The 24,140-nt window shown below is 39.0% G+C and overlaps 1 protein-coding gene across 4 annotated transcripts in view; it reads left to right on the forward strand.

Moving 5' to 3' along the window:
• Positions 1 to 24,140, forward strand: part of LOC112465385 (protein Wnt-7b) — a 49,450-nt gene that overhangs the window by 24,251 nt on the left and 1,059 nt on the right. The window contains exons 2-7 of one of the 4 annotated variants that reach the window (XM_025032910.1): positions 6,780 to 7,000; positions 19,829 to 19,943; positions 20,022 to 20,093; positions 20,239 to 20,326; positions 23,375 to 23,554; positions 23,710 to 24,031. In XM_025032910.1, the coding sequence (XP_024888678.1) occupies positions 6,780 to 7,000; positions 19,829 to 19,943; positions 20,022 to 20,093; positions 20,239 to 20,326; positions 23,375 to 23,554; positions 23,710 to 24,031 (998 nt within the window). Of the gene's footprint in view, positions 1 to 6,779; positions 7,001 to 7,964; positions 8,044 to 19,489; positions 19,571 to 19,828; positions 19,944 to 20,021; positions 20,094 to 20,238; positions 20,327 to 23,374; positions 23,555 to 23,709; positions 24,032 to 24,140 lie in introns of those variants that run through there. The other 3 variants (XM_025032911.1, XM_025032912.1, XM_025032913.1) reach the window with 3 other exon arrangements.

Genomic DNA, 24,140 nt, shown 5'->3' on the forward strand with positions numbered 1-24,140 from the left:
GACGCGCGAACGGCAATCGTCACGAGAATCATTCGTAAGAGTCATCCGTAAAACGACGACCTGTTGCGTGAAAAATTAAATAAAACTGCTACTCTGGTAAAGATTCACTTTTTTTATCTTATAATACAGCTTTCATTGTTTTCGTATTTGTTTGATAATTGTCAGTTTTAATATTGGATAATTATCAATAATCTGAAACATAATAATTGTGCCTATATTGTAATTTTTGCAAAATCTTGAAAATTTTGCTATCCGTCATACTAGTTTTGTTTTAATTTTGATATCGGATTTGTATTCGGATCTTCGAATAATCTTTAAATTTAAAAAATAAAAAACATAGATGTGGTATATAACAGATGTAGTATGAGTATATTAAAAAATCATTAGAATAGCCTCTTTTTTTCTAATTTCTCAAAAAATCGTGGCACACACGTAATAAAGCATTTCTAATATAAAAATCGTATTTGGTGTGAAAAAGCTTCAAGGAATGATTATTTTCTTTTTTAGATTTAAAAAAAATAAATTTAATTTTTCTTGAAATTGGATTTATCAACTATTAAGCCCCTTGCACAATAGGCGATAGCCGTTTCATAGAGGCGATCACATGAGCTACGTATGAGCTACATATATAAATTTGAATGTAGACTTCAACGAAAAAGTCTAGAAGGAAAAGCGATTGTCACAATTGAATTGTGACATTTTAAATTGACCAAAACTCCCAAGCTCCCCAAGCTTGACGACCCGGTTCCTCGGAGTTGCGAGTCTGGCGCTTTACCACAAGACCACACTGCCACCCCTGACATATGCGCAATACGAAAGACTCAATAAGCGCGCCATAAATATAAGAATTAGATGGCGATACAATTTGTCGCGCATATATAAACGTGCTTATCTGCTTAGCGTACTGATCGCTAAAGTAACTCACGCAGCTAGCGGGAACAGCTCTGATTCACGCATGTGTGTACGACACATTCACGGCGAGCAACTTAGTAAAAGCCCTTAATTCTTATCTACGTGTACCTATCGCGTCGAGTTACGGCGATCAAATCGTATCCGTCTTTCAGTATCGCTACGGAAATGAAACGTAGTTCGATGAATCGCTATAACTTTATCGGAAAATTATCGGAAAAACAGGATGTCTAACTAATTACGGCTATCGCAACGAGTTGCCGCGAGTGCGTTTCCCACTTCCTTCTCGATTTTCCCGAATGCTGTAAATCATCACGAAAGGATATCTCACAGCGAGAGAAGCGAGAATAAATGGACGGAGTCGCTTACACCGCTAAGCGCAATCGATACGATGAAATATAGCGGCTAAATCGGCGTATTAAGATAAGTGCTTGGTCCGGTTTAAACATAAGGAAGTCGAGGGGAGCAATAAGAGGTGCCGAGATAAGTTGAATCGCGAGGCAAAGGCGATTAAGAAAAATCTGTGTGCTTCCCGTATTTTATGTCAGATGATTTCGCGAGAGGACAATTACGAGAGCTGGTTAAATACCGCATTGATTTTACAATCTTCGATCATGCCACACCACTTTTAGCGAGAAGATATTTATTTTTCTTTAAATATTTTTTTTTCGTGCCACCGCATACGCAACGAAAAAGTTTAGATGGACGCGAGCAAATTACAGATCTATCAAGAAGCGATTATCGATGACTCGCCGATGACTCGATTCTTTGGACCGCGGAGAATCACTCTATCGGGGGGATCGTAGGTCGATCCAGTAACATTGTGAGTCACGTCTCTGCGGCACGTTTAATTCCGTGGTAAGAAACGAGAATGGGCGTATCGAATCTCGACGAAGTAGTCATCGTAACCAGAGCGAAAGCATTCTGAATATCGTTGTGGCGGGCGCTATTGTTGTGCAACGAGAGACGAGTCAGACCTATCCCAACGAACGCACGACGGGCGTACAGGAACGCATTTACACAGTTGAGCCAAAAAATAAAAACAAAACTATAAATTTTCTAAATAATGTCTTTCTCTTTCTCCTCTTTCCTTTCTCATTCAATGTATAATTTAGCAGATTACAGAAATGAAAAAAGACATGAAAAAGATACGAAATATCAATACCGTTTGATGCTCATAATTAATACTCATAATGACAAAAAAATTAGAATGTCAACCTTTCCCAGATTTCTTATTATAGATTTAATTGAACGAGTTAAAGCGGTAGAAGACGTGAATCCGCCCCTGCAGGTATTCTTCCAGCGTTTTCGATTAGTCACGGCATATCGAGTACTCGAAACCCATTCGCCATGGGCCGTCGAGTTGAAATCTCGCCAATAAAAGGAACTCGGAGTGCGTTACGCATCGAACTAGCGTCCCACCGGCCGAGGTGTCTCCGTAAAAAAAAAGTGTTTCAAAGATTTGATGTCGGATAAGCGTCCATCACATTGTGGATCCTTCGGACCCACGGCGGTGTGTATCTCGAGTTTTTGACACTGACGGACAAACGGACAAAGCAACAATAGCTCGTTCCTGGCGTGAAGCTGAACGAATTCCGTCAGAATGACAATCAGTGATACAGCGTTGCGCAATGTAACATTATCTTTCAAGTAAAAAAAAACGTACGACGGTATTCTCCAAGCGACTTGGTGAATTATAAATTTACAATCTTACAAAGAAGAGAAAAGGAAGAATTGTCGTTGATTTGAAATTAAAATAAATTAAAATGCATTTTCTTAGATAATTAATTTCGTTATCATATTCGTATTATACGTCACGACTTCCACATTCTTGTACACGGAGTTAAACGTGCGACGCAGGAAAGATTTCACTACGTATCTTGAATTTGCAATCGCGAGTCATGAATCTGCGAGCTAGATAAGGGAATGATGCATGTGTCTCGTTGTTGATGAATTTGATGACGAAAGAGTCGGAGGAACGTGTCACCTCGAAACTATAAAGGTGCTATTTACGAAGCATTTCTTCTTTTAGCAAACGTTAAAAGACAGATAAAGACAGCGCACATCAAAATATGAGATAACGCGAATTACAGGAGAGAGTAACGATATCGATTATTATCTTTACTTGAAAAATTTGCACTTGATACATTTTCATGTGACGCGATTATTAAAGATACTTTCTATTACAATACAAGATCTTTATTTATTAGCCTGAATCTCTCTCTCACTCTTTCTTCTTTCTTCTCTTGACATTTAAATTTTCACTGGCAATTTTGTTGCTGCCGAGACGTCAAACAATTTTTGTAAAAATAGAAATACGCCATTTTCGTTTCTACAAAATGCTCGTAGTGGACGAGCATTTTGCAGATGGCATCTTCGATATCATCGCGCGAGGCATTATGAAGATTTACAGTTATTCGAGTAAGCGGAGCGACGGCGTATTATATATCCAAGATTCTCAACCACGGAACCCCCGCGGTGTCATACGCTATCGAGATATCATCGAAGCAGAGCGAAGCGCCAAGCGTGCACTACTGATATTCTCGTATCTACTATGCATCTTTCTATGTCAATTCCCATAATCTAGCGTGCAAGACAGCATTAACAGATACCTGTAACCTGTAACCGCTACGGATTATTCGAAGGATTTATTTCAAGTCGACCCGTTCCATTTTAATAATTTGTCGCTTTATAATAACACACGATACCAAGTTTCCTTGCATGCTGATATTATCTAGTCTAGGAAGGTCCTCATTCTGACTTCTGCGGCTAACCGCATAGAAGTTGCTTTCAAAAAATGCGACCGCAACCAGATGAATCAGTGGATCGTGACTCATTCTATCGAAAAATACCGGCAACGAGAAATTGAGACGTGTAATGTAAAATCGGTACTGGGAATGAAACCAGATTGAAGTATTATTGTGCTTGCAAATATTGCGCTACATTTCAGATTGTATATCATTTGCGAGCAAGCGTGAATGCAAAGGAATCAGAAAGGAGTTCGGTATTACTCGGAAATTAGTCTTGGAGGAGTGCCATAAATGGAACTAATAATGCTTAATAGGCTCTTTGCTACTATAAATTGATAGAATTTTATACGGGGAAAAATAGAATCTCGCGAGCTCTCTATGCCCACTCTCTATGCATAGGCATTTTAACGACGGTTTAACGATGGCTTATTATTCAGAACGTTACACATATGAACCTGATTATTTTCCCTCGGTTTTTCCTTATTTTTAAAGAACGCATTCACGTTTCTCCATGGTTCTCTTAAACGCCCGGAGTTAGGATAAATTGAGTAATGTCAAATAATAATCGAGAAAAAACGTATCGATAGCTGATTACGGTAATAAATCGCACTTTGATTATCTTTACATAATATTATTCAAATAGACTTTCACAATATTATTCAAATCTACGATGGACCTGCAAATAAGATATTATCGTGATCTTTTACACTACTAGCTATTCCTACTATAAATATGTATTATAAATGCATTAGTTTAGAAGGAATTTAACTTCATCAGATTATAAAAACAATGTTTGAAAATATGTAAAAATTAAAATAAGCGGTACATAATTGGAACTGCCCTGACAGCGACTTTAACGGTCGAATGGCGAACGGTGCTGCGGTACCCTGTTGCAAATAGCACACCATTAGCCTCCGTATGAGACGGACGTAATGTTATACATTATACTCTAATGACTACGTGTGGATTGCTGCTGAGCATAAGTACGCGAGTCCGTTGTTCTCTTTTACTCGATCATCATACTAAAGATACAGGTGCACTCTTCTCAATAGTAGTTTTCAACGTTTAATATAATCTAATTAATATAAAAATACAAAGGACAAAATTTGGAAAAAGTTCCCCGAAATATTTTTTAACAGATACTTGGAAAGATCTTGGGCGGAAATAAAATTTAGTCAAAATAATGTATGTATATACAAAATATAATTCAGCTAATATCACTTGCATAGAAAATTCTTTCACGTATTTATTTAGTTTATAGTCATTTGAGAAATGTTTATCAGATTGAAAACTGAAAGCTATTTGTATTTTTTTGGAATTACATATGATATAAAATGTAAAAATAAACCAATTAAACTATTTAAAATAATGTAAACGTTGAAATATATAGGAAACATAAAACAATCATCATTTTGGAATTGTCAATTTCTTTGTTTGTCGAAAGCCGGGAGTGCTGTAACAATTCGTCAGACGTGAACGTAATCGTGATAAAGTGCATCTTAACTAAGTAACGAGCAATGAAGACAAATGAGTAACCGCTATCACCTGCCCGTCCATGACATGCCTTCGAGGCGTCGTCATGGTGCAACTCGTGTTTAATTAAGGTTAACGAGTAACGTAGCGAGCACATAATTAAGAAGGAGAACGTAACTATTAACGTTTAACGTTGCCGCCTCCTCGCAATTGGATATCGTCAGATTTTTCTGCAAATCGCTTCTCTAATTAATTTCTCAGTTAATCCAACGTACGTAGCGATATGTGCCATTGTCACAATGTAATCATGATCACGATGTAACTGGGACCAAATGCACGGGACAGGAAGAAGCCCGTTCTCACTGTCTCGTACTTATTATGAGAAATGACGGGGGAACGTTTTCCTCTTTCTTTCTTTTTTTTTCACCTCAGCAGGCCCCTTGCGCGATTGCATCTTCCCGTCAACGAGAATGCGCATGCCAAATCTTTGAAGGGGACGATGACGGGACCTCTCGCGTCAACGTCTTTCTCGTTTATGCCTCGCGAAAGCGACGTGACGAGGAACGAAGTCCCTCCGGGCGATTTCGGGGCCGGCTTGTTTTCGCGGCGGCACGCCATCGCCCTACCTCTTCTCGTGTTCGTCGTCAGGACATCCAGATTGTCCCACCACGTGGCCACGAGGAGAGATTCGGCGGCGGCCACTGCGAGAGCCCCAGCGCGATGCATTCCAATGCAAATATCTCTCGCCCTGGGGACACGGCGTAATCGTCGCAATTTCATGCTTCTCAGAAATTCAACCTGCTCGTCTTACATCCCCTCCTCTATACGATCCTTTCTTTAGCCCGATACTCTCTTACCTCATCCCACCCCGACGACCCCAGTACTTGATAACTCCACCCTCGCGTACTTTCGAGCGCCTTAATATTTCATTGCTGATCGGGAAGGAATCGTAAGTGGCTCGTAATGAAGGGTATATTTATAGCTCTCTCGAAATGATGGATGAACCGCGCGATTTTATAAATCACCTTCAAAATGATATATCTCTATCGGTCTCTATTTCTATTATTTTTTTCTTTTCTCGAAAGAAGAAAATTAAAAATACAGACATTTACCTTGCAAGAATGCTTAAGAAAGATGCCATAGGCTATAAATTATGCAATGAACCAGCAGGAGACCGAGGATATCAAGTTTCAGCTTGTCATCGTATCGGCTTTAGCACCTGTTAACCACTCTCTTTACTCGTCAAGATATCGAAATGCAGATGATAAAGATGAATGCTCGTAAAATTACTTTTCTATTTATCGTCTTCTTAAGAATCTTTAAATATAAGTTATTCTATTTCAGACACACATACGGTTTTATCATACGAATACAAAGTCCTGTACACAATATTAAGTGGTGTACAATTATATGAGAAAGAAAATAAAAATAAGATCATTCGGATACGTTGACCTAGTTATGTAAAAAAGAAATATAAAGCCAATTAATAATAGTCTTGTGAATTGGCAACTATATCTTCTCTTTAAACGGTGGATGAGATTTTCGAACGTGTCGAAATAGTTTCTATCACATTCGTCAAAGTATTTATCACGCGTTTATCTTCTCGTTTATATTATACATTTCTCACGACGGATCTTTTTATTCCAGGGTGGTCGGAGCGGTGGTGGTCGGCGCGGCTGTCTGCAGTCGCATCCCCGGATTGGCGAAAAGTCAGCGCGAGCAGTGCAGAAAAGCGCCGCACGCAATGCCGGCGGTGGGCGAAGGCGCCGCGCTGGGTCTGCGCGAGTGCCGGCACCAGTTCCGACATCACCGTTGGAACTGTTCCCACGTGTCCAACGATCAGGTCTTCGGCCACGTGGTGGTAGTGGGTAAGGATTGTTCTGTCACCGGCGCCCGGTATTTATTACGCCGCGTAATATATCACGGATGTTACATACGTTGTGCTTGTACAACGACTCCTTGCTCCGCGAAAGGCTTCCCTGTCACGTATGGAGTAGTAAGTATATAGCGGGGTGAAACTGCGCAGTTAACGTCCCCCAAGTGTCCACAATGGAAATACAGCGTAATAAAAAATATAAAAAAAGAAAAGTTTGGATATTAGAATTCATCACTTGAACGCGCGCATAAATTTGTGTAGCTTACTACCTGTTAGGTACTAGTAAGTCGCATGTGTGTTGGAATATCCTCAATATGTTACGTGTTAAAGAAGACGCATGGGGCTGTTACATCATTCCCGCATTCTATTAGGCTCGCACTTGTATCGCCCTAATGATCTTTTCATTAATATCCTCGTGCTTTATTTTGTCGATTTATCCATTTACATTCTAAACGTCAGATTCTCTCTCATTATCGAAGATTCAGTGATTAAAGATACGACTTTGGAGCCAAATTAATAAACCGTCCGTATACTTAATCATATCGTGAAAATTATTAGTCTCGTATAGTTAGTGAATAATTGATCAGCGATTATATATACCTTAATTCTTTCAACCGTCCTCTGTTAATAAATCAAAACGCGTATATCATGCATAAATATTTATGTAGCTCATAATTTCATGAAAAAACAATAAGAAAAAAAATAATATGCATTCTTGTATAGAGTATTTTACGAAAGACTAATGGTGGTGTAATGTTCACATTAATCCACTTAAATTTTGATAAAAATTCAAACTTCTTAATTATTTTTCCTGAAGCTCAAAACCAAAAATTCTTAAATTAAGCGCTCTATTCGGGTCGCTTTAACGCTAATTCGAGGAGACATTTTACGACAACGCTCTGTCACATTTTTATAGCAACTAAAATCTTGGCGGACGGGAGACCTGGAACTGCGATAGCGCGTTTCTTCCTATGGAAATCACGGAACGGCAAGTGATAGCGGACCATACATATGCATCGCACATTCTCGTATTAGGTACCGTTTCGTCGTGACTTTAAACTGCACTCTAAGTATATAACTTATGTTCAAGAGCCAAGATTGCCGTGTCGCAAGCTTGCGCGATTAAATATATATCTTTAGAAATAGATTTAATATATACATATTTTTCTAAATCAATTTTCGTGACACTAGATAATCCTATAGACTTTAATACTTTAACATAAGATTAAAGTAATTGTGCAGTTTAATCACCATTTTATTTAGAGTATTTAGACAAAAGAAGTATACAGAGAGTTACCTCTTGCAAAGTACAACGTGCAATTATTTATGCGCTTGATATATGAGCAAGTATCCTTATTCGTTTCTTAATTTTTAATGACCAAAGGGGAGCAACTTACTATCGAACGACAAGCCGCGCGTAGTGGTCGGCTCGATGACAAACGGCAAAAGCGATATTTTTCGAGAACAAGATAATCCCTGATCCTATATGAGCAGAAGCTGATGTGCGATCCAAAAATATTGTTGAATACGACACATTTGTCATCTCGGCATTAAAATTATAAATGAAAGTCGAGAGGATAAATGCCCTTATCGGGGGGGACGGCACGTTATGTATAGCGTGTTACATCTTAGGATCGAAGCTCCGTAAAAACTTTTAAGAACGGAGGAAAAATATAACTAAGAAAAAATCTGTATTTAGAAGAAAAGTCAATTGCGATCGTATAATTTCTTTGAGACCAAGACATCTTTTAGATTAGTTTTTCTACTTTTTAATAAAGAAGCTTTCGATGTGAAACATCCTGTATACGAAGAACAGCAGATGTAACAGCGTAGCGTGTCGTAGTGGTGCAAGTCAGCGATTTTTCATGATTAACCGAACGGATTAAACCGCCGAGGTGGAAGAATCAAAGAAGCTTGGTAAACACGATGTGATTTATAATGCGCAACGAGATGATCGTACATTTTGTTACCCGTTATCTTGTTGCCATTGTACGAGCCTCGTCCGTCATCATCGAAAGGCTCGTGGGTGACTTCTGGAATTCCACGCTGAATGAAATGTGCACATAATGCATCGTAAAATCCCTCGAGGGAGAGAGAGAGGTTGAAAGAGAATACCATTGCATGATTGCGTGCGGGCATTTGCATAAGTCACGAATACGGATGCGATAATTAATTACGAGTTTAGCATTTTAATTGATGACTATCATTACCTTTTTATTCAAATTTACACAAGACGGAGCGCGTAATTTTTGTAGACGTGACATCCAAAAATACGCGTAAATATTTTTTTACCGTTGTCACATCTGCGAATCAATAATGTCATATTATAGAATTTAAACTCGAAGAAAAGTCGCACGGAATGTTTTTTAAAACAGCGAAAACGTTTACGTACGCTCGGCGACATGGACGCAAAGCGGAGAAGGAAAATAAGCGGCGACGTCGAGGAAGTCGGACGAGAAATAAGAAGGCCAGAAATTAATGCGCAAAAAAGTATAAATAACGCTTATAAGAAACAGTGGGAGAGAGGATGCGAGATGGAACAGGCAGGGCGGTCAGTTGCTAACTTAATTAGTGAAATTAACGGGGCCGCTCGACATGCCGAAGCTAAATGCAGCGATATACGCTTTAAAATATTTCCTCGCTCTTAAAACGCTCGCATTATGCATTCTATATAATCTGCGAGCGTATATGTAAAAGTAGAGTATTCTCGAGTTAAACAAAGCACGATTAAAACCTCATCAATTGTTGGACGACGTAGAGATGGGACATGGCTTGTCGAATTGTGTTTAACATCTATTGCTCATTAAAAAAAGCTATGAATAAAAGAAATAAATTTTTGATAGTACTATATATAAAATATACAGATTTTTAAGATAATTTTGATTTATCTACATTGAAAGAGATGCCTTTAGGAGCACAGTTTCAATATTTCACTTTTTTCTCCACCCATGTTTCGTACAATCACGATATCGTGTGTGTTAAATGTTAGCAATATAATAGATACGATTGTAATTGAATGTAATTGGACGCATCGATCGTTGTCGATCTGAAAACTCATTACAGAAGCTACGACGCTGCTCAAAGCCGACCCAAGACTTCGTGGCTCACTCGAATGAATTCTCCTGGTGAATACATTTTCATAAATTAGGCAGATTTATCCGAGAGAGTTTTCGAGATCCGAGAAAACGTGGGCGGCGATCGTCTAATCGTCCAAATAAAACGACGTAATTAAGAGATCCATTACGTGAACGATGGACCATATATTATCCGTTGTAAATTCAATTCAAGCGAGAACAGGACGTCGTTCTTGACCCACCGATGTCATCGCGAGAAATTACATAGGGATCCCCCCTCTTTCTTTTTCTCATTCATTTTTCCAATAGTGTTCAAAAGACGTCTCTCTCAACCGGTTACAGCGAACGAAATCTTCTAAAAATCGTTATCTCGTCACACCATCGCCCTCATCAGCGAGTGATTCCATGCAATTCGCGAGAGGGCTAATATTATTCCGCGCATGACAACGTTCGGACAGCGTATAGCAAACGAGCGATAAGCGAAGGCGGGAGAATAAAGGTCGAGTGACAAAAGAGAGCGAAGGAACTGAAGTTCACACGAAACACTGAATGTATCCTTTTCCGTCCCTTGTCCCCCCTTCCCTTCACCCCTGCCCTATCAACCCTTGGATAACATTGGCGAAGATATTGCATTAATGTAGCGTCCTATCAATTTCTGTTGCAAGTCCTTCTCCTCCTCTTCATCCTTCCGTACACTTATATCTGCTCTCGCGCTTGTACACGCTTCTTTTTTTATTTCTCTCAAGTTCTTATCCGTCTCAAATAACTGGACTGGCCCACACTCGGCGCTCTGGCATGGACACACCTACCTACCTGCGTCTACCTGCCTTTACCTGTCTTTACCTGCCTGCTCGCTTGCCCGCTTGCCTACCTTCTTACCTGCCTGCCTGCCTGCCCGCTTGTCTGCCTGCCGGCCTGCGGTTCCTCCCCTGGTGCACAGTTGATGCATTCATTCTCCTGTTCCGCGTCGATGTATACTCATATTGAGCTATATCGCGTCGATGACCGTGCGAAATGGCGCATATGCCGGGTTCGACACACATACGCACGTATGTACAAGGTAGCGATGGTGCAAGCAATAGAAGGACGAATCCTTCGTGCGAAAAGACGTTCAAAAAGTCAGTCTTTTTACTTTCGCTTTGAAGAATACCAGTTTTCAAAATTGAAAAATCGATTATCTTTTATCGAGCACTTTATAAAATTGTCTTTGCTATTCTAATAAGTAATAGGAAAAAAATTGAATATATAATTTCATGGTTTAGATAAACACGTGCGAATATGTATACTTTGTCGTAGTGTCGTTATTTTATACACTGATAGCTTTCACAATCGGTAAGATAATACCGAGGGCCCAATATAATTATATCGCGCGGCAACGCGAGTCGATCTGTCTCTGTCAACGTTATCTTACCGCTAATTTGCTCGATAGATTGTTTGAAAATTTGCCGGCTTGCAGGAACGTCCACGGGAAGTAAATGCATGTATACATCTACCGTCCAGTAAAATAATTAGATTAGATAATGCGTGCGACTAAAGGAATCACCGAAAGAGAGTCATACTCAAGAATTTATGGTCGAGGCTATTGCCGTAGCATTTCTCATGATATCCTTCGGTCATTCAGTATTCGTTGAACTGATATTTATTCAAAATCAAATTATGCACTCGGATCTGTTTAAGCTATTACAAGACTGCGATCGATCGTATACTCATGTTTTGCATCCGACCATCTATAATCTGTCAATAACCATCTATAATTTGTTCGTCATTAACAATTTCGGTCGTATACGCGTAGATTTGCAGCAGTCATCGACTATTAGATACTATCGTACAGATAGACGCGAGATGAATTTCCATGTAAAACTAGATGGGAGTCGTTTCCCCATCACTATCATCCGAGATAGTACTTGGCATTGATTTATCTGCCGAAGGCAAAGAAGCGAAGATGCGGCGGAATGACGAACGGGATCGATATAATTCAGTGTATTTTAGTGTAGAAAAGTGCCAACGGCAACCGGCACGGCCGGGGCCGCGGCGCGGCGGATCCCGGTATGGATTGAGTTATGGACCGGTGCGCTGGGGTGCTCGCTCTCGGAGTCCCCAGAGGCTCTCACCGTCTGTGGATATAAGATCTCTTTAAACCCCGTATAAAAATAAACTAGTTAATAAATTAATATATCGCCGGCCCGTATCTCTTTCCCCGTTGACCGCTGCCGTGGACAAGTGCCTCTGCGAAAATCGCCAACGAGTCGACCGGGGCCATTAATAATGATGCGCAAGTGAGTGGAGAGAAAGAGATAGGGAGAAAGAAAGAGGGAGAGGGAGAGGGAGGGAAGCGAGACGATGAACTCGCACAGATTGTCGTTGCTGCCCTTCTTATTAAGATGTAACCGGTCATCGGGAACGGTGTACGATAAGTACCTTCCAAGAAAACGCTCGAAGAGTGGCGGTTATAAGATTATTTTTTTCGGCTCCTCCGATAACAGGTACTCGATCTTCACGAGTTTCGCGCGGTTTGTAATAACAAGCGCGATGATACCTCGCTCGTTTACAATGTCACGCGAACGTCGCGTGTAATTCTATGCGCGAGTCTGCAGCCTCGAAGCAATATGTGCAAGGGGGGTTTAACCCTCAACCTCGTCACGACAAGTTTGCATAATTCAACGCCGCAATTGGTTGTTATATTCAATCCTATATTCTGTACCAATTTCGCTGTTTGAATTTAATAATTTTAATTCCGAAATTAAAATTAGATGAAACTTATGTACAATCATTGATTTAATAATATTTCCTGATGTTAATTTTGTATTAATGTAATCTTTTTTCATATATAAAATTTGACGAAATGGAGTTTGTGAGATGTGATAGAATTACAGGTTCAAATTTACTATCGCGATACGCTACATAGCGAAATGTTGCAAAGCAGACAGGAGGCCTTATTTTGCGAGATTACATGTAATGTACCTGGTTACACATGACATCGCGAGAGTCTTACACTACGCTACATCGCCACCACACGTACACACGAACAGCCGTAAATCATCAGTTTAACGTAACGAACACTATAAACGAGATACAGTCACGGATCTCCTGACTGACTCTGGATACTAGATGCGACCCCCCGTTGTTACGGCTCGCATGAGTACGAGTGTCGTACATATAATATGACGTGTTAAGTACATTGTACGACTACACAAACAGGAATCTTGATCAACGTCATCATATCTGCCACGCACTCGACGGAAATCTGACAGATTTTGAAGTAGAATCGCCTTTGTTTATGTTCAAAAATATATATAATTATATAATTTTCTTTTCATCACAGAACTAAAAAAGACTGGCAAAATTAATCAGAATATTTAACATACAATGATGGATTTAAAGCTAAAAATTAAAAAAATAATATTTAATTTTGCTGATTATTATTTACTTAATAATTGTAATTTAAGAAAGAGCAAATAATTGTTGCAAAACAATTTTGCAATCTTTCGAAGCTTAAAAAATTTAATTTTAAAATTTTATTAATAAATCTTTAAAACGTAAATTGCTAATGTATGAAAAAAAGTCGTGCATAATTATTTGTTTGGATCAGTCAAGAAAAATCAATTCTGTCTCATTAAGAAACAAGATTTCTCTCCGAGAAGAAACAACTGTGAAGACATCTCGAAGTGGATTTGAATGCAAATTCAACGGTCAGATTCAGATCGGACAAATATTAGGTGGAGATGTCTGTCTTAATTATAGTAATTGGGTAATTATCTTGCACTAACTGATCGAGTTTAACTTATCGGCAGAATAGGAATCGTGCGTGTTCTTATCAAAATTTTAACAAATTACATCTGACATTATTGCTGGTTTTGCATAAAAAGACATAATTGCAGAAACTAAATCGCAACCACGTGCAATTTGTTAAAATCGAATAAATCGTTCGTTAATTACAAACTCATCTTAAAATATTAAAATTATTTATATCATTGCGCCGATGTCATTAACGCATTTTTCGTCGTACCTCACCAATCTACGACTTTTAAAATTGCAGCTAATTTTATAGTATCGTGCATATATATAATTTTTCGAGTGTTTCCTTACAAACATTTGCACGGAAAAGATATCCTTATACTTTAAATTTGACTAAAAAATAAACACCCATATATGTATCTTGTTTTTCCTTCTATTGTCAAAAGTAGCAAGATTATTTCAATGCAAAATACATGGCGTGCGATTTCATATCACATAATTATAATCGTTAATTGCTCGCCATATTTTTTTTGGCTAATTATCATGCTGATCAATCTCAACGAAAACATGAACGGATTGCAGTTAAAATCACGCCACAAATCTTTTTGTCGTACACAAAAAAAGATGGTCACCCAACTTTAATCCAGCCACTCGGCAGCAGTTTATGATGATTGAGCGATGATTATTCATTGAACCGGTACGGGCGAGTCGTTTCAAATTATAAAAGGACGGGAGGACACGGCGGTAAGAGTCGGCTCCACTTTCTTACCCGTATAGCAAAGAGAGGTAAAACGTGATGCTTTTTGTCCTGTCTCGGTTCATCCGTCGTGACACAAAAGGAGAGAAGCGTTCTGCTCGCGTGCATTACTTTCACGCCAGCGTGAGGGAGAGAGAAAGCACGAGCTTTAAGATATTCCACCCTACTCACTATCATCGCGCAGTTTGGTCTCATGAATAACTTGACACTTCCCTTCCTCTCTCTCTCTCTCTCTCTCTCTCTCTCTCTCTTTGGCATAAACTTTTATAGACGTTAAAATAGGAATAAAATTTAACAAATAAAATTTAATCACAACATATAATTAGGAATCTTTTGAGACTTGCGTGATCGCAAATGCATTACCTCTGATCCGTAAGGATTATATATGCAATCTCTTTTTTTTAGACATATAACTTACATACTGAAAACTGAATCGTTATTTAATTTCACTTATAATTTATTAGTACATCATTAATTACTATTACGTTCTCTTGTTGCACCGACGGTGATCTAAATTCCGACGAAGGTTCAAGCCTTCGCATCAATAAATCAAATTTTCTACGATCACGCAAGAATTCTTACGGTAACTTAAATTTTGTTCGTCAATGATCGATAAATTTTTTCCGGAAAAGAAAAAGAAGCTTCCTACTACTCTTATTATGTCCAGATTGACTCCATTCTTAATGCTTCCCCTCAATTTCTATTTTTTCAATAGCTCAATATCATAAGCATAATATAAATAGCTAAGCATGAAGCACGTAGTCTGAACAATACGTAGAAAGAAAAATATAACAAAAGTATAAAAGCATAAAGAGGTATTTAGGATAATCTTTCTTTAACACAAAAGAAAAGTGGGAAAGAAAAATGAAAAAGACAGAAAGGTCTTCAAGATCTTCCTCTAAAGCATTGTCAGCATAAAATTTGTTAAGACTATTTATAATATGCTCACGCATAAAGTAATAATTTCGTTCTGCTCATGCACACAATGATATATTTTCATTTTGCATGCGTGACTAAATGGAAAATATGAAATAGTGATGAAGTAGTGCAGGAGAACGCGGAGATTCGAATGGTTTCTTAAGAACACAAATACTAAGAACAGGGATTTTAAGAATAGAAAAGTTTCTATTCTTGTGGCGAGAATCTTCGATTCTCTCTTCGACTAAAACCAGAATAACTTATTCTTAATTTGCTCGCCAATTCGACGCGCTTTGTCGGTAGTCTACTCCTTTTCTAATAGCATATACCTAACCGAAAAGTAGAACAACTGAGAACGAAGTTGGAAAGGGAGAAATCGCGCGTTGTGATTCGGCGATAACGTTACTCGGACAAAATGTATCTATCATGTAAAGAGATAATATGCAAGAAAAAAGGACCTCTATAAACGATATATCTACAATCTTTTCTCTAAATCGCACCCGAGATCGCGAAGATCTTGATTATCGGGTACCCTTAACGATATCTAAAAGCGAGTTGCGCGCAATTTTTATCAAATCACACAACATCTTAAATAATCAAATAAAGTATATCTTTCGATTGAATAATACACGTATATATGAAACTACGCTCTCGTAGATCAATGCAATTAAAACGAAGAAAAAAAACGATGTTTCATTCATTTTGAAAATCAATGATGCTCACCATCGATATAGGTCGCGTGGGCGAGTTCAGCGAATGATCTGTCCTCCCGTGATAAACGCCGCAGGCAAATAAGGATTCCCTGTACACAAATGATCACGATACGACAAGGGAGACATGGATACGAGAACTTTTAACCTCGGTACGACGAGCGAGAGAAAACATACGTGTATAAATACATACACACATGCTAGCGGACAATTTTTTTTTTTCGCGGCGAAATAAAGATCTCGTCCGACATAAGAAGGGTACAAGGAGGAAACACCGTCGTGGTGGCCGTACACGTCCGTTCACCAAGGTGGTAACTCTCTTATCGTCCACCTACCGAGAGTTTATGGTATACATCTTGTATACATCTCACACGCGTAAAGAGTTAAAACCAGAAATCCGAGCTGGAATAGTATTTCAATTCGATTGCGGTCTAATAAAACATTTAATAATTGTTTTGCTGCAGATTTTTTTTATCGATGAAGAAAATTGAAACTGCTTAAATTATAGTTTCTTTGGTTACACAATTATGGTTCTTCCATAATTATTTTTTTGCAACAAGACATGCATCGTCGAGGGAATCTCGTTCCATACATTTTAAAATGAGCGAAAAAATGTGTCTTTCTGGTGGAGAATCAAATCATTTTCTCGTCCCCTTTCATCGCGAGAGATAACGAGTCAGGATATCACCTTGATGATGCGGTAATACCGTACGGATACACGCGAAATACTTTATTGCCTGACACGATATGATCGGGCTCGTTATCTTTAATAAGATCGACTCACATAAAATCGCGGAGAATATAATAACGGAGTGTAGGGCAAAAACGTCGGGGGCTTCCTGCCATTGGACAATGTAAGCCTTGTGGGTGGATGCGTGACGCATCGCCATTTGAGATCCACTGACATCAATGTGTTCCTCCGTCGTGCAAGAAGTAAGATGCGAAATTTAACCCTTGTCAGGATCATTTCGTGCAAGTTTTAATGCCGGCGGCGTATTAACTCGAGATTCGCGCCTTAATTAAAGTTCCGTTTAAATAGTCCGACTCCACGTTTCACGTAGAATCGCAACGGCCGGCCGCGGCCTGCCTGTCCACTATTGATGCATGGGACTTAAATATTTTTTAATTGTTTATTAACAAATGATACTCGCCTCGTCAAATCATGAGTTGACTAACGACAGATAACTATTGTTTCTCTTATTGTCAGATGGACGTGTAAAATTACATAGTAAAATTAAACAAATATATATCTTTATAGTTTTAGTAAAACTTGGATAGGATATTCTGCATATATTCTAAGGTGTCCCAATTAAAATGAAATAAAAATACAAATACTTTTTTCAATTATTTTATAACGAGATATAAAATGAGTGCACCATCGGTTAAAAACTATATATATATATATGCAAGCTGATACGTATAACGTTTATAGCCTTGCATTAATAATATCTCTGATCGATAAATGACCATCGCTAAGAAATGAATAATACGATAAACGAAGGATCGCGATGAGATCAACTATACGCACTCATTATTAAATTTGAGTACGCGTCGCACCATCACCGTAAATAATCGCCCACGTTCGGTGACGCGGTGGCTTATAAATTTCGCGTGGCTATTACGCGAGTCACTTAAAATGCAATGATATAAATTAAAAGATCGCCGGTATAACGATCGATCACGGACCCATTCCTCTTGCGACTTCGCGCTCTTCTCTTCTTTTTAACCTCCGTCATTTAAATGACTATCACTTTGCGATATCGTCCTTTACTTTCATTTTAATTTACGAAATATATATATTACAAAACAATTAAATCCAATCAAAATTTTGGAATGTAAAGTCAGGTGCAAATAACGAACATATTCTTCGGCTTTTTGTACGGAAATCAGCGCGGTCGTTTGAACGAGGATCAATTTTAACAAGAACATTATTCCACATCGCAAGAAGATAATCTATTTTCGTTTTACTTGCCGCTCCGCAATATTTTCAGACGTTAATAAGTACACGGATAATGTGACACACAAATACACGCATGTACATGGAACTACATGCGTATGCACATATACGTCGCAAATAGATTGAGGCCTACTCTCGCCATTGCCCGTTCGGCAGTGAACAACGACTCTTCGGTATCGCCATGGCATGAGCCGGGCCCTAATATGGAAGCCGTGCTCATTTGGTGCGTTCACGTTTTACAGCTGAAATGAATTTATGGAAAGGACACCTCTCTTCGTCCATCGGAGCGTGGAGCGGGAAAGAAAGAGCGCGACGCGGCAACGCCAACGAAACGATAAATTTACCCCTTACCAGTTCCTCTGACGCTAAATAGATGCCCGCGCTGCCGTCCTTTGACATAAACGCTCAGCATAAATTCATCAACCTTTTGACCGATGGTGTTCGTTGGTGTCTCCGCGCACAATCAGCTTTCCTCACGACGCGTCCCAGAGCGCCGCGCCGCTCGCGAGGAACACAATGCTTGGATAATGCCTTTGCAAACGGGTACGCGACAATCTCTCACAAATCGCTCAAATTTTTCTTAATATTTCCTCGATCTTTTATTTAATGAAACAAGATACAGACCAAGTTCAAAAGCAATAAAACATCCAAAAATCTAAATCTAAAGAAATCAACCAAATAGAATAATATTCACAATAAACTCTTCATCTCTGAGGAAACATGCTCTACCCTGTTATATTCTTAGATATCTAGAAATGATAGAAACTGAATGGTGCAAAAAGTGATGTCTAATACAGTATTATTGTAACCGCGATTTTACGAGAGAAGCGTAAACGCGCTTGTTGTCTTACCATATTCATCGCAATGGTAATGCAATAATTTACCTTAATAGCACAATTCAATAAAGCAATTGATTCCCAAAGGTTCGAAAAAAAGTAAGTGTCTTTATAGCCAATAATGAGCAAATGTGTATATATATAGAGCTCTTCTTCAACGAGTAAAGATTTTAACTGATTCAGCATGAGAGATTATCGCCGGTCCTGGCAAACGCTGACAAACGATTTAAAGCTGGACGAGTTTGATGACGATAGAGTGAAACGCCAACCGGCTCGGACAGATTCGTGACAGAGCGGCGCGTAGGTGTCGACTGTGATAATGGAGTGAAAAATGAGCATCGTGAGGAAACGGACGTACGATAATTCATTCGACACGGTAAACGAGCTGAGAGCATGGCGTAATTAATTGCGTTCGCGCTTTGCGCGCATCGTGCGATGGCGTACGTCTAGTTGTAGTAAATTTGCGCGATGGAAATACTTGACAAGGCAACGTCCGTTTGAATGTGCCTGCTGTCGTGAAAACTCAAGTTTCGGTATACAGTCGACGTGCAAATTTGAAATGAACCATGGTTCATGTATGAAGCCATCAGGCGTTAAATTATTATATATATCAATATATAGAGAGAGAGATTACATATTTTTCAAATTTTATCAAAATAAGGCTATATATATGTATATTAAAAATAAATAAGAAACACAATCATATTGAATTTTTAAAATTTCTCAAATTTGCTTTGTCTTTTCAATTTCCCTTGCATAAGAATTAAATTCGACCCTCTAATTTATATAAAGGAATAAAAAAGTAAGAAAATTTGACTTTTTTTTATTTGCAGGTAGCAGAGAGGCGGCTTTCACGTACGCGATAAGCTCGGCCGGCGTCACGTACGCGGTGACCGCAGCTTGCAGCCGTGGCAACATCACAGCTTGCGGTTGTGAACCGGCTGTAAGGTAGCTATAAATCCCGCGGCATTTCGCGCACAGCACGCAACGTGTTAATTATTATCGATTAATATCGCGTTTTTGTAGGACGAGGAAGGAATTACCGCCGAACGGTTGGGAGTGGGGCGGCTGCAGCGCCGACGTCACGTACGGGATGAGGTAATTAAGCTGATAGTTAATTAATTTGCACTATCAGTTCTCGTAGCTTCTTACGTCAGCTTGCTCGCGACGACAGCACGGATACGTCACAAGTACGGCGAACGCTAAAATACGCACAAATTTTAATATTACAATTTAATGTTAGGTTCGCGCGTAGGTTTCTGGATGCGAGAGAGATCGAAGGTGACGCTCGGAGCCTGATGAACCTTCACAATAATAAAGCCGGAAGAAAGGTAAGCGCATTAATTAATAGTATCGTTCTTCGTGCATTTTTATCTTCATGATTATTGTAGAAAAAAAAGATGATAACTTTCTTATGAGAAAAGCCCAGACGCGGGGCTTCACAGGTCATAAAATATGCGTCAGCAGAAAGTCACACTAGGTAATGAGCACCATAATTGCCGTGAAGCAATACTAATTACTGTAACTCGTAAGAGAAATCGTTTAACGCGAAGATTAAGCTCGCCGACATTTGACGACGGCACGGCACTTCGCCATTTCTCAATCACCATGCCGTGCGATTATACATATTACATGAGATTCTACGATTATATAATAGAGTATATTGTACAAAAGGTATGCAATATAATTGAAGAGGTCACACTGCCGTTCCCCTAAAATTTAATTTGCTTCGTATGTCTAAATATTTACGCTTGCAAACTGATCGCGTGCTACGAAGCTACTCAAGCTACTGATTTCCTGAAGATACAGTCACTCTTTTGTATTTTTAAACTGTCGGAACAACACTTGCCTATTCTTGACATTCTTTTTCTATCACTCTTATTGCAATGATATGCGAAATATTTTATCTCATTCGTGTTCTCATTCTACATATGATTATGTCGTAACGTGGCTGTGAAAAATTAGTAAACGAGCAATATATTGCTATAATATTATGGAGATAATATATACTAAGGATAGGGATGTCAAGAATGTTGTGCGTGTCAGCCCGTTAATTTTGTAATATTTCGTATTGGAAAATCGTTATAGAAATTCAACCTGACATGTTAACTAGTGCGAAGACCGTGGGTAACGGATTAGATCGGATAACAGGGTGATAATATCGATAATGAGGCGCGTTCATCGCTCATCAAGTCTATGCAAATCAGACATTATCAATTTTGATTTATCGCCCAATAACCTACGCGGGAAGCCAATTATACCGAAGAAGACAATGTCGTTCTGCGATTCGCGTAGACGGTTACACTCGCTTTCCGTATCTAGATGTCTTAATGTTCTGTCTATGGTAATGTCCAATTTTTATTTTGAGAGAAAAAAAGAAAGAGGTGGAGACAGAAGGGAAGGGAAAGAAGAGAAGAGAGCAGGAGAATGGCAAAAAATTACTGCTGCACGTTGAGAATTAAAATTATTCTCCCCGATCTAATCTACGACCCTTTTTTTTATATCATTATGCTCGCGCAGCAAGGTTGATGATCGAAAACGAGGGGAAACGAGTGTGAGAAACAATTGCGGTATGCCCGAAGGTGAGGCGCGGCGGCGAGGGCGGCGCGCCTTAATTGGGGAAAGTTCGTCCCGAGCTTTCGTCTACCTCGATTGGCCCTTATTACAAGCGGGCAATAAAAACTCGCTGTTGATCTGCGTACGTGTACGTATACGCGCGCGTACGTGTATTCCCGGAGGTAATGATTTATTCTTAACGTTGATCGCCCCGGCGCGCCACATATTTTATGCCTCGAGGATTTTTTTAAACCTCCTCCGTATGTGGCACCGGCCGCGGTGCGCTCGGAATAATTCGAAATGTTAAACCAGTTTCATGTGCGTACGGCGTCGTGTCCGCGTCGTCCGCGGCCGGCGCACAATGAAGGGTCCCCATCGGGAATCGAGCGTGCGTAGGATTTTGCAGATGAACATTCGATACGATTACAACCGTTTAAGATCACCCTCGAGTTAATCGAAATGCATCTCCCGCGCCAGTGGCGTGGCGACGCGAAATCCGCGCGCTGCAATTATTTCAAACGAACATCGGAATATTCGGAATTGTTCGCAAACGCGAGAACGAGTGCGAGTGGCTTGCAACAATTCGAATAGTCGTGCAAATCTATGAAGAGTAGTACACAAACGAATTCTCTTATTCTTAACATCGGGGTTAAAAAATTTAACACTTTAATTTCTAATACTTAATTTCCACTACGTGAAATGAAGATGCTTTGGCTATACCCAAAATGACTGTAACAAATAATCATATATATAACATTTCCATTTTACGCATGACCAAGTGAAAAATATAAATCAGCGAAATGGTAAAAGAAAGCTAGGACAGTAAAAGAAAGTTAAGAACACGGAAATTAAGAAGAATGAGGAGATTGTGTATTTAATGGTAGAGTAATAATCTGACAAAACCCAGGTTTGATTCCCAACAGATTAAAAAAAATTTGAATGAAAACATTAATCTAACTATGATTAGAACAGCCAAATGAGAATTAATTTAAAAAATTATACATGTATAAAGCGACGTACAGTACCTCCCTATATTATAGGAATAGATATCCCATAATAAAAATCTTTTTAAAAATACTAGGAATATAAAAGTGCTAAGACTTGAAACGCTAATTATAAGAACAAAAAGATTTAATTATTTAATTATAATTATTTTAACTTGTATTATGTATATAACGTGCATTACGCGTACAATCATAGGTTTTTTTACACTTCTGAATGTGATAAAAAATATTTTTAAAAATATTGCACACAAGGTGGCTAAAGCAATTGTATTATGTGCAATATTATGACAGTCGAAGCTCTACGCCATTGATCTCTTCGTAATGGATCCGTGTGTATCTTTTGAAAATGATTCAAGCATCGGGCGACGCATTCATTCTCATCGGGCGCATTGTAAGTTTTTGTTTTCGTTCTCGTTCTCGTTCTCCGACCAAAAAGGCTCCGGTCGCATGTGTAGATTTGAAATTTGCATAGGATACGCGTGTATAATGCAAGGAACAAATCGATGTACGTTTTATTAAGCGCACGGGTGTAAGCTGCAATCTGTTTCGATATGATATATTAACGCATTTCGATATTCTATACAAGTCTCTGTCATATATTTGGACTTGTGAAATCAATACGAAGAATAGTAGAGATCTTTCTTGCTGAAGAAAACAAATTACTCTATGTAATCTGAATAAGGTTTTATTCTTTAATATTGTACTGCATCTCGTTCGAAATTAATTAATATAAAATTGAATATCAACTGTCAGACGATAATGAAAAGAATGTGTAAAACCGCGTATAATTATATTATTTGTAATGTTTTATCTTTTCAGATAGTTAAGGCTCTTTTGCAAACGGAATGCAAGTGTCACGGTGTATCTGGATCTTGCACTGTGAGAACGTGTTGGCGAACGTTGCCCAGTTTTCGTCAGATCGGCGATGCGCTTATGAAAAAATATTACAGGGCTAGACCCGTTATCGCCATTACACCGCCTCCCCCACCCACAGTTCAGGTAATTTCTTCTATGAGTGTCTGTTACGATTATTTAAAATACGATACGCTCATTATATAAATCAGACATTCAATGATCGTTTGGTTTATAACAGTGCTCCCGTTGCCATTTTCGAAATTAAAAACAAATCATTTTACGTGGCTCATAACTTTCAGACACTGGACGCAATGTCGCATTCAATGTTGCCGGAAATGGTGCCCATATTGGGAAACGACGCCAAAACTCAGGGCAAGCCGAACGATTTCGCCAAGCCGCGGCACAATCGACAGCCGCTGTTGAAGAAAACCGGCAAGTCCAGGAGGCCGCATTTGGTCCTGAAAAGGACGAAGGTCACCGGTGGACCGAGTATAAGCCTGAAGAGAATTCCAAAAAGGAGCGAGCTAGTTTTTCTTCAACCCTCCCCCAATTACTGTGAGCCAGATTTGACGCAAGGCAGCCTCGGCACGCAGGGCAGATATTGCAATCGTACTAGCAAAGGTGAGAGAAAGTTTGCCGCATCGGATCTTTGATGTAATGTATTGTTATTATCTCGATATTTAATTTAATTATCGAATAATGAGACTTGAAAATTAATTCTTCGATAATT

The sequence above is a fragment of the Temnothorax curvispinosus genome, unplaced genomic scaffold (genome assembly GCF_003070985.1).
Source record: "Temnothorax curvispinosus isolate PA1 unplaced genomic scaffold, ASM307098v1 QBEX01015150.1, whole genome shotgun sequence".
Classification (NCBI taxonomy): domain Eukaryota; kingdom Metazoa; phylum Arthropoda; class Insecta; order Hymenoptera; family Formicidae; genus Temnothorax; species Temnothorax curvispinosus.